Source organism: Lagopus muta, chromosome 1, assembly GCF_023343835.1.
Source record: "Lagopus muta isolate bLagMut1 chromosome 1, bLagMut1 primary, whole genome shotgun sequence".
NCBI classification, from domain to species: domain Eukaryota; kingdom Metazoa; phylum Chordata; class Aves; order Galliformes; family Phasianidae; genus Lagopus; species Lagopus muta.
Window position 1 is genome coordinate 79,260,375 of NC_064433.1, and position 14,021 is coordinate 79,274,395.

The window sequence follows — 14,021 nt, forward strand, 5'->3', positions numbered from 1 at the left end:
TTGCTACCCTGAACAAGAAATAGCACTTTGAGCTCCACTGTACCTTTACAGCAAATTTGTTTTTTTTCTGATGAAGGATTGCATCTTAACAAGTCCTGCCAGAGCAACTGAACCACTGCTGCCTGGAATTAAACACTAGTGCACACCATCTCACTTCCCAAGAAAGCACAGTAGGCCTATGGTCTCTGGAATTTCCTGAACTACAGATACCATTCATTTGCTCTCATCATAGTTTTTAGTTCACTTAATGGTTTTGCAAGAGGACCCAAACATGCTGCTACCTCTTCACCATGTTCACACAAACCACACAAACAGTTCAATAGGAAGGAAACTCCCCTGCATCCTAGGAGGGAAAGAACCTAGTCTGATAAGGCTTTCATCATCTCTAACAAAGGATGATGTGAATCATTTAGATATGGAAAGACATAAGAAACACTAAGCAAGACTCCTTACCTGGGGCTGGGAAGGGCTGGCAGTGAAGTTAAATGGCTTGTTGGTCCTAAAAAAGAAATACCAGCATATTTCAGAGCAGGAATATTCACAGAGTACATTTAGAGTAAGGAAGGGAAGGTTAGGTAGAAGGACCAAATCCCTGTATGACAGATACATGAAGCAATTACTCTTGTACTCATACATCCCAGCTTACTCGAGTTGGAAGCTCTCAAGTCTGGTCACTAGCAGTTCATATGCAATGTTAAATGGTGCCATAGAAGCAACATCCACAAATATGATCTGGTCAGATGGTCCTGTCTCAGGTGCTGGCTCAGACGGACAGAGAGTCCGACTCACTTCTTGGTAATTGTAGGTCCTCTGATAGCTGTAACAGCCAGGAGAAGGAGGGAGGGATGGAAAGCAAGAGTCAGCAGTTAAGACATTGCTTCATTGTACTGCAAATGATATGATTTTTCCCTGCTTGTGTAAATTAAATACAGGTCTTAGCTTTTCAGCTTATTCTGTCTTTCATTCAAACTCCACCTCTGTTGCCTTTTGTGGTCTGCACATAGGACTGGCCACTCTCAGTATCTCACTTTCCCCAAGACTGCCTGTGCCATCTGCTGGTTTAGCATTTCTGCCACTTGCTGGGTTCACAAAGAACACCCCAAGAGAGATGTTGTTGTAACTATTCCCTAAATCAGACAAGACTGCAGACTTCCTGCTACTTAGTGCCTATATTTCGCTTACAGGCTGAAGCTTTACATCTCACATGGTCTAAGGTGCCCTCAGAGTTTCCATACTTACAGCCCCACTAGCACTGAGGTTGCTGAGGCAACACAAAAGGATCACAAAAACAAAGAAAATACCCCAAAACAAATCACCAACCTCAACCGTGCATGAAAAACAGAGGAGAGACCACACTACCAAATGCACTGCAATCCAGTAGTTAGGGGGCTCTGACAGTTTTTTTTCCTCCAAGGCCTGGTCCAAACTAAAGAATAAGAACTACCTGCATTCAGCATAAGCAACTGTGGAAATAACAACAATGGCATTTGTAAACTCTTCTGAACAATGGCATAGGCAGACCCACAGCAGACATACTCTTGGTACTCTACACGTAGCTGAGAAACCAAAGCAGACTGCCAAATTTGAGGTTATATACCAAATTTCTGTGTTCAACTGACAGTGATCAAGCATGGTTTGCAACCAAACTACTCCCACATGCAGCAAGAGCTAGCACCAAAAAGAGGCTGGTGCTGGATATAAACGGTAGCCCAACACATTACAAGGCAGAGGTCCTAGTACTCACAGGCCTCGAAAAATTAGTGGGACCTGCCATGACAGTACTCCCTTCTGCTGACGTACTACAAACAGGACAGGGTACTGGAGATTCTCCGAACTGCTGTTCACGTAGACACGCACTGCATCTACCTGTGAAAAGGGAGAGTACAGGTAGGTATTAGCAGATGCAAACAAAGACAGCTCCAAACCCAGGTGAGAAGAGTCCACCTCTTCCTCGGGGTGACCTAGATGCTGGCAACATACACAGGGGAATGAGCAGTTTGCCACTGGCCCAGTTACTCAGAACCAGAAGTCACTTAAGAAGCACCTCATTGCTGCTGCTCTTATCAGGGTCCTGCCCCAGCCCAGAGCTGACTTTCAGATAAGACACAGTGGACAAATGCAGCAAATAAGAGAAAAAGAGGCCTACTTACCTGATTAGGATATATAACCAAAATAACTTCTGTTATAAAATTAAACAAATACCCAAGGCTATAACTAGACTTTCCTTGCTTGAACTCTTACATTCCCAACCTCAATCAACAGTACTGGGGAAGTCACAAAGATGACTTAATGAATTCAAAAACAATGATGAAAAAAGCAGGTTAGGATTACTGTAAACAACACTGAGATGACATTACCCATATTTACATCAGTTAATAAAATAGGAGTAAGTGCCCTCAACAGGCCAAGAAAAGCTGCCTGGGTTTCTGAGCAAGATTTCTGGCATGGCCTACTGCACCAGCAACTGACATATTGCCTTCCACTCTCTAGCCACCACATGGCTGCAGATATGGGACAGCAGTGGAAAAGGCAGTCTTCACTTTACTATTTGCTTTGAGAAGTAAGCAAGCAGTCTGCATAGGCTCCATTTTTATTTCAGAAGGAACATCTTGTTCAGCTTGCTCTCCAGTGCTGCATGCATTGGTCATGAAAACAAGGTACGAACTTGTATGGTTCATCAGAAGACACATCTTGATGAGACGTTATCAATTGGTAAAAAGCATATCAGGTAGATAATATCCACATTTTAAACCCACCACAACTTGTCTAGTGACAATATTTTAACTTGTGAAGAGAAGGATTCATCAGATAACTTTCTATTCTCCACACATAGGGAAATGCCACCTTCTGAAATGAACAGAGGTGGCCGGGCACAAGAAGGGCAGCTATGCTTACAATGAAGATGCTAGAAAGGTTCAGTGTAACGGTTTTGCATATACCCTCAAGTCTGAAGGAAGAAAATTTCCTATTTATTCCTGTTTAGTGATTCTAAGATCGTGTGGGAGTTTTGTTTACTGGAACAAAATACTTCCTTCTTGAAAGCCATAATCATTATCAATTTTCCTGCCATCATCACCGTATTTCAGCATCTATAGCAACCAACTCCTAAAATAATAAAACATCATCAGAGATCTTTTAATTAAAAAGCTTCTGAGATTGAAGGACATTGGACTCTTTTGCCTTTGCCTTACAGTTTTCTAAATCTTTGCAATACTCTTTTGCTACACCTCTGAGCTTTTCCTTCTGTCCACAAGAACTACAGTTGCAACTTCATTTCCAAGTAAAGTGAATTTCACACAAGGGTGCTAAAATCAAGTGAAGAAAAACTACCACAAAGCAAGACTCACAGGTAACACCTGACGGGCCAACAAAATGGGCCACTGCCAGTTGGCACAACTGGAAGATCACTCTGCAACTTCCTTGGTCTCTACCCTGCTCAGCCTGGGGAAGCAAGCCAGTTCGTGTCAGTATAACTGGGAACTCACATCAGACTCCTGGAAAATAGTACTACGGTGTAATATGTCCTTAACCATCACAAACACAAGAGAAACATTGGGAAATGGTCTTCTGCACTGACTTTAACAACATAGATTATGCTTATGCTACAGTTAATTGAGTTTAGTTCAGTTGTGTAACTGGAAAAATTTAACAGTTGAATCTCTACTTCTATATTCTCAATTTAAGAACTAAGTAGCTGTGTGAAATATAGTAGTATTAAGAACAGGGAGTACTACTTTCACACAGAAGTGAAGGTAACGTATGAGTAAGAATGTTGTTACTTCTCACCTCACACCTTCTCTCAGTAAACTAAGTACTTTCAATACTGATTCTAAAATAAAATGAGGTACATAAACCAATTTACTGGCTGTTTAGAAAATGTCAGCCAAAAGGAAAAAAAGACTTCTTCTGAGGTGTCTACAGCATAAAGCTCTATCTTTGTCATTAGAAAGAATAGCTTTTGAGATCCATTAAAATATTTTAGGGATAATCCTATGACTTAGGCTCAAACCCCTTGGAAATCCCAGTTCTTCCCACTGTCACACCGCAGTGCAAATACTGAAAGGCACTTATTTTCAGCGATGCAATATTTCTCAACTTTCTTACATGATTTGGCTTGCACAGGTTAAGAATACACACTACCTGCATTTTGTCCTGTGTAGTCTGATGAGCTGTGGCCATGTAACCAAATACTGTTCCATAATCAGAAAGGTAGAGCAGTGCCAATACAAGACTGAAGAACTAATTTAACATCAGTATTTCATAATTTGAGACCTTCACTAGACATTTGATGTGATCTTGAAATTCTGTTTGTCCAGTTTGTAGAATGCCTAGATATTAACAAGAAGTGGGAATACCACACTAAGACACAGCCCTGAACATTTCTACATATGGTATAAAAAAATAAAAAAGTCTGTAAAATATTAAGAAACCAAACAAAGCAGGGCTCTCAGAGTCCTATCCAGAAAGGAAGGAATTTCTCCTCAAACACAGTTTGCAGTGCATGTATATCTTCACCAGATACTTCTCTGTGTATCCCCATCAGATGTAGAGAACACACTCTGCTTCACAGACAATCCAAGTATCACATAGGCTGGCAAGAGTGACCAGAGCATACCCCTTTTACCTAATTCATCTTTCATTCCAGACAGCCTAGAAATAAGTCTTGTTTCCACAGCCATAAACTAATTGTGGTTGAAAGGGACCTCTGGAGATCACATAGTCCAACCTCTCAGCTCAAGTAGGTTTAGCTGGAGCTGGCTGCTCAGGACTCAGCAAGTTCTGGGTATCTCCACATATGGAGACTTCACAAAGTCCCAGGCAACTTGCTTGTGTCTCTGACCGTTCCCATTATAAAATAAATAACCTGAGCACTAGACCTAGTCTTCCAGATGTGAAAGCTATGCAGCTTTCTAACTGCCAAAAGTTGCTCTGTAGAGCATACTCTGTAATTAGAAGATAGAATCAGATCTGATAAGAGGTTCCTGGAAAAGCCCAACAGCAAAGCTTCTCGTCCAGTGACTTAATAGCAGTCCGCTCACTTTTACCCTGATACCTTCCTCCTAACCTCAACATCTGTTACTGAGTCTAAGCATTTTAGTTTCCTGGGAAAAGAAAGCTAATTAAAACTACAGCTCCAGGTGTAATAATACAGCTGAAAAATATTTTAAACTGGATCCACATTGCAGTTCAAGCCTCTAATCCTCCTTGCAGGGCAACTGTAATGTCCCTGGGCATGAGTTCCTGTCCCAGGGTTACACACTGCCTTCTCTTTGCTGTTGACACAGATTTCTCTCCTTACCCTGTAAGCAAGCACACTAAGCACAACCTTTTTTCAGGTCTCATGGCACTTCCAGGTTAGACATCCTATTAGTCTGAAGAGAGAGAATCCAAGGCTGAATCCAAGATGTTTACTTAACTAAGAATAATATTAATTCATTCTGTTAAGGACAGCCCTTCTCTTTTGGCAACAGCCATCCCAGATGCCTGCACCGCCTTCTCAGGCCACCAAAGGCTTTTTCAAGTTTTATCTTTCATCAACATCCAACTTCTGAAAGGCTTCTGATATTGCAATGGCATGCTATGTGCCCACAGCAGAAACCCCCATTTTAATGATGCAGAGGTTCAAGTGTGCAAAAAGAGGTAGAGGGCAACAGGCAGTGAGTTCAGAGCTGAATTGTGTATGAACATCTGAGATATTCAAAGCTTAAGGTCTGCTCACTGTACATTTTCTCCTGCATGACATTCAAAAGCATCAGGACAAGAGAGACTGGGCTATAAACCTGCAGCTCACAGCTCAGTCACTCGCCTGCTGCAGGACTGCACAGCCAAGAAGCTGCCTCAGCTGCAAGCGCCTAGTGATGCATTTTCCACTCCATGTTGCATCCACCTGACTCTTTTCAGAAGTTGTCCAACTATTCTTCCTTCCACATGACAGACCTGCAGCCCTCTGCTGGTCAGGACATCCCCCTCTCCCATATTGATGCTCTGCTGATATTTCACCTTGAGGGAAACCAAGCCGACCCAGCCTCTTTTTTCAAATGCTGGCAGTCATCAAAGGTTCGGTCTTTGCAATCAGACCTTGAAGCAATTTTGCTTACATTTACAGTTGCATGAATTACTGATCTGAAGATTTTTTTACAAAATTAGTGGAGCTGATCTCCCACAGATGATACTAGAGCTTTGGTGATTGGCCCTTTGAGGAGAAGAAAGAAGGTCAATTTCCTATGCAGAGATCCAGCAGTCAGATCCATCGTTCAGCTTCACTCTCTCCATGCAACTAAGCTGAGCATACACCTCTGTTTTGCTCCTATTTCCATTTTCTTGCATTATTGCTAGCACTAAACTAGTGAGAAACAGGATTGCCAGGAGGCAGGATTCTCAGGACTCAATGTTCTTTAAAATCTAAACGTTTAATCTCACTTTTTACCCACGTGAAAATCGGTATATGCTATATAAAACAGTTTCCAAGCCCAGGACACAGTCTGCTCTCCCACTAAGTCTCAGGGATACAGCAGCAGTCCCAGCAGCGCAAAGCCTGACATAACACCTACTCCTCCAAAATGATGCAATACAGCAGATGGGATGTGTAGGTTTGGCCCACAGGTATAATAAGGTCCTAGTCAATGATTCCCTTGAGATCCCCCCCATCATTTATATCTAAGGCTGGGGATACCAAAACAAAGAGCTCAGCAGAATTTAGGTACAATTATGAGGAAGCTTGGGAAAGTAGAGAAAGAATCAGTATTAAACTTCAATATTATGGCTTCTCTCATTTACTGTCAGCCACTGTCTGAGTCTGTGCTACAGAATGTAAAGAACCCTAACTAGCATCTTGAAAGAAGACATTTTGCTTGGCAGGTGAACTGTAACAAAAGCATCACAAGAGACAGGGATAACAATGTAGTACCTATGACCTGACATTTGCATTTTCAGGCCTTGTGCCAATTAATTGTCTTAAACATTTAGTCCACATTTTGCTTCTGGTTTCTATCGCCTGAGTATCTTCTGAATACAGATGATAAACACATTTGCATGCAAAACATTTAAGAACCTTACCAGTGAGCCAGTGCATTTGGCATTTGCCTCAAGGATATTATCTCCAGAAGAGCATTTTAGAAGAGTGGGAAAAAAGGCAGGAAGGAAGGAAAACAAAGTGATTTATTGAGTTCAAATATTTAGCCTCCTTCTATACCTCTCCAAAGATCATTTATTTTCATGAATTAGCAGTTCTGACACAAGAACCAACAAGGATCACTGCTTCTATTATATACATGCTTCTCTCAGGACACAGAAATAAGACTCTATGTATGTCAAAACAAGGAGGAATCCAGACAGAAAGCAGAAGTTTTGCCTCTTGCAGTAATAATTCCCCATCGCAGAACAAAAGACTGTGAGATTCCTCTGCATCCATCCCTTCTTACTTAGCACTGGTGAGGTGAAGCTTTGCATGGACAGCCACAGAATCACAGAATGGCTTGGATTGGAAGGGACCTTAAAACCTGACCATGCCACTAGCAGAGTTTTCACTCATTAGATCAGGCTGCCCAGAGCCCCATTTGAATCAGCCTTGAGCACCCCCAGGGACTGGGTAATGTTCCAGTGTCTCACCACCCTTTGAGTAAAAAAATTCCTTGCAATTTATAACCTCAATTTCACCAATTTTAGTCTAAAGCCATTCTCCCTTGTCCTATCACTATCAGACATGCAAAAAATTGGTCTTCCTCCCATTTATAAGCTCCCTTCAAGTACTAAGAGGCTACAATGAGGTCTCATCAGAGCTTTCTCTCCTCCAAGCTTAACAAGTCCAACTGTCCTCCATCATACCACTGCTGAACGACTTGCCTTAGGACCAGACATCCACTAGTACCACAGAAAACCAGTCACCTTTCTCTTCCCCACATACAAGTAAAGAGGCTGTCACAGTATTTCATTTATACTCTCCCAGGTAAAATCCACACCTCCTGCAGATGCCTGCAGTTGGTTCAAGGAGGAACAGGCCACTCTGCATCTTGAGAAATAACTTCACAGTGCTACCCTTTGCGCTGCAGACTTCCCTCCATGCATCCCTTCTCATTGCTGAGTCCCTGCCATGCACATCCCCATTTACCAATCAGGTTAGCTGAAGTTCTGTTTCTCAGATGACTGTACGTTTCCCCCTCCCCCCATCCTCTCAAGGTTTCAAGGTGGACAGAGCAGTTGGCTGAATAGAGACAAGTTCTTAGCACTACATTAAAATGTGTTAGACCAGGAAAGACAAATATTTGCGTTTTGGCTCTATCACCTTGGAGATAGGGGGAGAAAAAATAAAAGGGAGAAATTAAAAAAAAAAAAGAAAAGAAAAAACCCATACATCTGAATTCCTTTCTCTGGATGGGAACAGGCAGAAAGAGCTGGTTCCAAACTCTCACAGCTGAGCAGGACCAACATGGCTGCAAACATTAAGCAAAATAAACTGAGCTCTTGTTGACATGAAAGAGTCCTTGGATTGATTATTAAGCCTGCATTTCCCACAGAGATTACACATCAGCTTAAGACTGACTGCACGGCTGTGAATTTATGGGCAGGCGGGAGGCTGCAACAACAGTTTCTGCTGCAAGCAAAGGTTTTTGAGAACACCAGATTCCTTCCCACCACCTCACACTACGCAACACTTCTGGATCGTGCCTGGGCTTTGCCACATTCCTCAAGGCACCCGCACACAAACTGCTCCATGCAGCACCTTTGGGAATTTTCTGTCCACGTTGCACCAGCACCTGATCGTGGGCCTGGTGAGGCACTGAGCCAAACCAGTGGGCAGGGAACACGGACAGCAAGCAAACACAGCCTGCTGGTTACAGAGGGAGGTCTCAGGCCAGGATACATGCACAGAAGGCTTTGAACTGCTGCATTCTGCTGGTACAGAAGGAAGTAGTGCTCTGCTTTTGATACAGATCGTGGAATTAAGTTGAGTAGGGTGCAGCCAGGGAGGCTAGACAACCGAGGTGGTGAATGAAGCACATACCCGTAAGTGTCCAACTTGTCTGCTCTTCTCACAGCCAGCCCAACAGAGGGAAATAGAGACCCCAACAGAAAATAACTACAGGTGTGACTGCAGATCCAGAACCTCCTTCCTGCTCCCTTGCAAGATCTGAGCATTACTACTCCCAAAGGCAAAAACATGTGGAGCACAAAGAAGACTGGATATTTCAGTCATATTCATGTAATTGTTCCAGGATGAATACTTTCATTTGGAAGTTCTACTTGGTGTAAATATGCTCAGTGCAGATTTATGGTCTGACACAGACATTCTCATGAGTTCACTTGTTTGCAAAACTATCTGTGAGCATAAATGGAAGAAAGACAAATAGTAAACATGCTAATATTTATTATTTTCCTTTTTTTTTTTTTAAATTATATTCTCAAACCAATGTTACTAGGGAAACTCTAGGACAAGCAGAAGGAAAAAAAAAAGAAAACCAACTAGCAGTTGCCACGCTGTGTGAAATAGCTACCTACTTCAGATTACCCTTAGATTTCAGGGAGGAGAAAGAAAGAAATCCTTCTTTGAGCAAACTATTCTCTAATAAACAGCACCTTCCCAGCCCACAGAAGCTGAAACTCGGAGCTAGAACAACCCTTTAAACAAAGGGGATTTATAACCTTTCTCGATCTGCCCCCAGCACAAACTCACAGTGGTAACTGCAGATTACCATCACAATACAAACATCTTGTTCTGATCCTAAATTCACTACCTCAGTCACACTGATATGGATTATATCTCCTCCATGTTTTTTCCTATTTAACCACTCTAACTTGTTCTAAGCCTCATTGGAATAGCTTTTTTCTACATCCAAACAAAAACATCAGCATAGATAGAGCTAAGAGGGCTGTTCATGAAATCCTCCGTGTTTCTATAAGAGCACACAGCAGGAAATAATGTTCACTTATGCAAGCATGCTAAACTGTATTCTCCAACTGAGCAGATGGCAGACCCCTGCAATACAGCTTTTACAGACTGCACTTTCATTCCCTGAATATCCCCTGAAATAGCAGATGAGGTCTGCATGGGAAAAGAAATACCTTCCTACCCAACAACTTCTGCACAAGTTATCTAAGGACATTTCAGCCTTCACTTACAGAGCAAATGTTTGTGTTATAAATCATTACACTGTTCTTGGAAGGAATTCAAACCAGGAGATGAGTTTTGATTAAGTTACTCTTTTTCAGAGCTTTTTTTTTTTTTCCTTAATCTAAACACCAGGGAAATAGAGATGAAAAAAAACCCGATCCACTTTGATTCTAAGTAACAGAACAGCCCTACGAAAGAAAAAAATAATAACTTAAAGACTGAAAGACTTGAGTCATCCCGTTTTTGCCAGAGCTAGAGCCTTAAAGACCAGGTTTTCTGTTGCAGAAAACAGTCAAGCTTGCATTTTCAGCAGATTCCTGCATCATTTCTCCCAGTTTACTTTTGCTGATTTTTGTAAGCAAGAGCTTTTGGCATGACTCCATACAGAGAGAGACCCCAGTGGAAAGTAATCCCTGTCCTGGGGTGGAACAGAGATTGTTTGTTTTCTTTCATGCAAACAAGTTACACAGCAAAAATTGTTTCAAAGGGATTCTGTCAAACCTCGCTAGGTTTCAGACACCACAAATTATAATTCTTTGATTTTCTTGGTTTTAGGTGCCTTGTTTATGCCTCACAAGCATTTAATTTAACATTAGGCTCCAAAAAACGGTGAGCTGAGGTTCTTCCAGTATCCTACAGTGAACATGGTAGATGCAGCAACCAAAATGCAACAGTGCTCATATCCTGGGTAACCTGAAAAACAGGAGCTCTGTTAGCCTTTAGAGATCTCTTTCTCACTCAAAAGCTTGCAGTCTTCCCAGTTTATTTGATTTTTACCTGCATCTCAAGAGCTTCCACTCAGCATTAGGGAAAAGACAGCACCTAACCTATTCCCCTCCCTATAGCCCAGGTTCTGTCTCCGAACAGGAAACTAAAGTTTTACTGCATGCATAGTAGAGCTGTGGGTTGAAACTTGGGTTGTAGCCAAGACTAACATCGCAAAGAAGACAAGCAGGAATGCAAGAGAATACTTCAAGCCCAAATAGTCCTACACATGCAGCATAAAAGCAGCTCAGAACCTGCACCAGGATTCTACCAGAAGATCACAGAACTTAAGGCATCCACTTGAAAAGAATTCTGTCCTTCTTGCTGGTGTTGCTTCCCATTTTGTGTTGGGTTGGTCAACTTTTTCCCTATCCGCAGTCATGAAAGAAGGAAGGTTAATGATTGTTAGCATGTCTCACAGCAACATACAGCTCCTCTCCCTCATTCACTGAGAGGTTTTAATTCAGCACCCGAGACAGACTCCACATAAGAAAGAATCATTCCAGCACATCCTCACGTGGCATAACTGTTAAGCAGAGAAGCCACAGCTGAGCTTGTTGCCAACGGCAGCTTACAGCAAGGCTGGGCCATATGGGAACCAAGGCTGGGGCTCTGTTCCTACTTCTGGCAAGGGAGGAGTAGGAAAAAAATATCACCCACTCATTCCCTTAGAATAGGTACAGCCTACTGCTCAGCTTTTGGGCTCATCACAGCCAAGATGCAACGCATGAATGTCCGTGTGCTCTGTCTAGATTGCAGCAGTTTTGCCTAAAAAAGGAGAGCTGGAAACTTGTTCTCTCAAGAGATTCTTGGTTTTCTAAACGCAGGTATCCACCTAAAGATGCACTCAGCTGACTGGCCAACTAGGAAACCGCATTGTCTCTAACAGTCTTCTTCCTCAAGATGCTCCCCTACATCACTTCAGATCTGGTACAGGAATTACCCATACCTGCAGTAAGAGCGCTGTTCGCGTTTCCAGCAAGTTATCCAGCAGTAACTGTCAGAGTTTACAGCAGTGGAGGGAACAGCTCACCTTGAATTCTCTCAGTACTCCAACCCTTCTTTGGGTTTTTGGAAGCCTTTGTATTATTGCAATTGTAAAACTAAGCAGGTTGTCTCACTTGTTACATAAATCCTTCTCTAGTCAACAGCAAACCCAGCAGAAAACCTCTGAAGCTGTTTTTCACCTTTCCAGGCACGCACACTGCACAGATAGCTTCAGCATATCAACCCTCATCCCCCTCAAGAAGGGACATGTTGAATACATGGAATTTGAGATGCTCCTGAGTGTACACTTTCATTTTTTCCTATCTTGGATATCTCCAGTTTAAACAACCCTAAGATAAACACACTTGCCCAACTAGTTGTCCGCTATTATAGCGTCTTTCCTATTAGAGCATGGGCACATAGTGGCAGGAACAACAGCTGGTTTTATTATTATTATTACACTTGCAGTTAAACATTAAATGAACAGCTGTGCAGAGGCAAAATTTTCACAGTGTAGCTAGGAGGAAGAAAAGAACTAGAAAAGCAATTAAAAGACCCCATAATAAATGAAGACTTTCCATCAAGGCAGAGTGAGGAAGGACACATCCCTGTTCATAGGCCAATGCTAGGAGTCTCTTGCAGCAGAGTTGGCTGTGCTCTTCCTCTTTCAGCGCGGCCTTACTCATACAGCTCCACTTCAGGAATTAAGGCCTAAACCACAGCTGCCAAGTACAGAAAAGCTTGACAGCTCTCCTAATTCTAGTCACAGGGTAAAGTATACCTGCACAGCACCTAGGAGGTTCTTACAATTCATACATGCATAAGTTCCATCAAGGTGACAAGGTCAGCATATAAATACCCTGATTCTCATTTTTCACACTCAGAGAAGGAGACGCACAGAAGGAAGTTACTTGCCTGCCTCAAAACAAGCCTTCTCTGGAGCGCTGAGCAGCACATTACTCACGAGTAGTTGTATACAAAGTGAACAATGTGACAGGATTTACTTTTCCCCCTCCCTACTGCACCATACCTGCATCCCAGGAACAAGGAGGACCATGTTGATAAAGAACATCCTTTGAGATCAGGCAAGCACAACTTCTCAGAAAGTGACAGGTCTCTGAAACACTAAAACAGGAGCAGTGGTCTTGTTTCCTCCTTTCTTTCATCCATTGTTCAAGCATTGCTCTATCCAGCTGTATTTTCAGACATGCCTTGGCAGCTACAGCACGTGAGCAGAGCATTTGGAACGGACTTATGGGACACAAACCAGCCCTCATGACTTGTCCTTGGCTCAAAGTTGTCCCCTGCCTTGAAGGCCTGCTCTCACAAGAGAGAGCAGCAGAGGGGAACAGCAGAACCCACAGCATCAGCAAAACAAATCCCCATTTCAAAGCCAGGTCTGTCTTTGTTTCAGAGGGAAAGCAATTAAACTCAAGCACTGCAGCCCTTATGCACGAAACAACACTCTTTTCATTCAATTAATTTTCCTGTAACTAAGGTTAATGTTCCATGTGGTATCTGCCTCAAGGTATAAGAGGCTTCTGGATGAATTGCCAACAGCACAGTGACAGGAGGAGCCTGAAAGGATCAGGAAGAGCAGAGACCTTGCAAGAGGCAGGCAGCTAGTTAACAATGCCTCTACTTGCTAAAAGTTGGAGGGTAAAGACTGCAGTGGAAGGGAAGGACCACTACACTGAGGCTTTTGTAGGATTTGTCAACCTCCAGAAGGAACAAGTACTGAGTGGGCAGCACGGCCCTAGGTACCTTCACAACTCTTGCACAAGAAAGCCTGCCCACAAGAGAACAATTCCTGATTAAACTCAGGATTTCCACCATTCAGCTTCCAAACTTTGAGCAATCACCACCAGCAAGATGCAGGAGCACCAAGAGAGACCCGCCTCCAGCTCTGAACAGGTCAGATTTGCCACACATTGGTTCAGGGCCATAGCTGCACACTGCTGCTGGCTATCCTGATTAAGCCAGGCACCTTCCTGCAGGCTTCCACTGGTTCAGCTCAAGAGCAATGTTTGCAGGTCTTCTCACTAAGTCAGGCAACCCTTACTAGAAAGCCTCTTAGGACAGCCCACTGTTAAGTGGTTCTTCCTCTCAAACTAGCAGGAACTGCTGCATGATCCTCTTTGAACACATCCACAGCAGTGTT

General features: G+C 42.8%; 1 protein-coding gene across 2 annotated transcripts in view; it reads right to left on the minus strand.

Moving 5' to 3' along the window:
* SIDT1 (SID1 transmembrane family member 1) overlaps nt 1-14,021 on the minus strand; it is a 41,433-nt gene that overhangs the window by 25,724 nt on the left and 1,688 nt on the right. For both annotated transcript variants that reach the window (XM_048927545.1, XM_048927534.1), the window contains exons 2-4: nt 1,745-1,866; nt 647-817; nt 454-499 (exon numbers count right to left, since the gene is read on the minus strand). In XM_048927545.1, the coding sequence (XP_048783502.1) occupies nt 454-499; nt 647-817; nt 1,745-1,866 (339 nt within the window). The remainder of the gene's footprint in view (nt 1-453; nt 500-646; nt 818-1,744; nt 1,867-14,021) is intronic.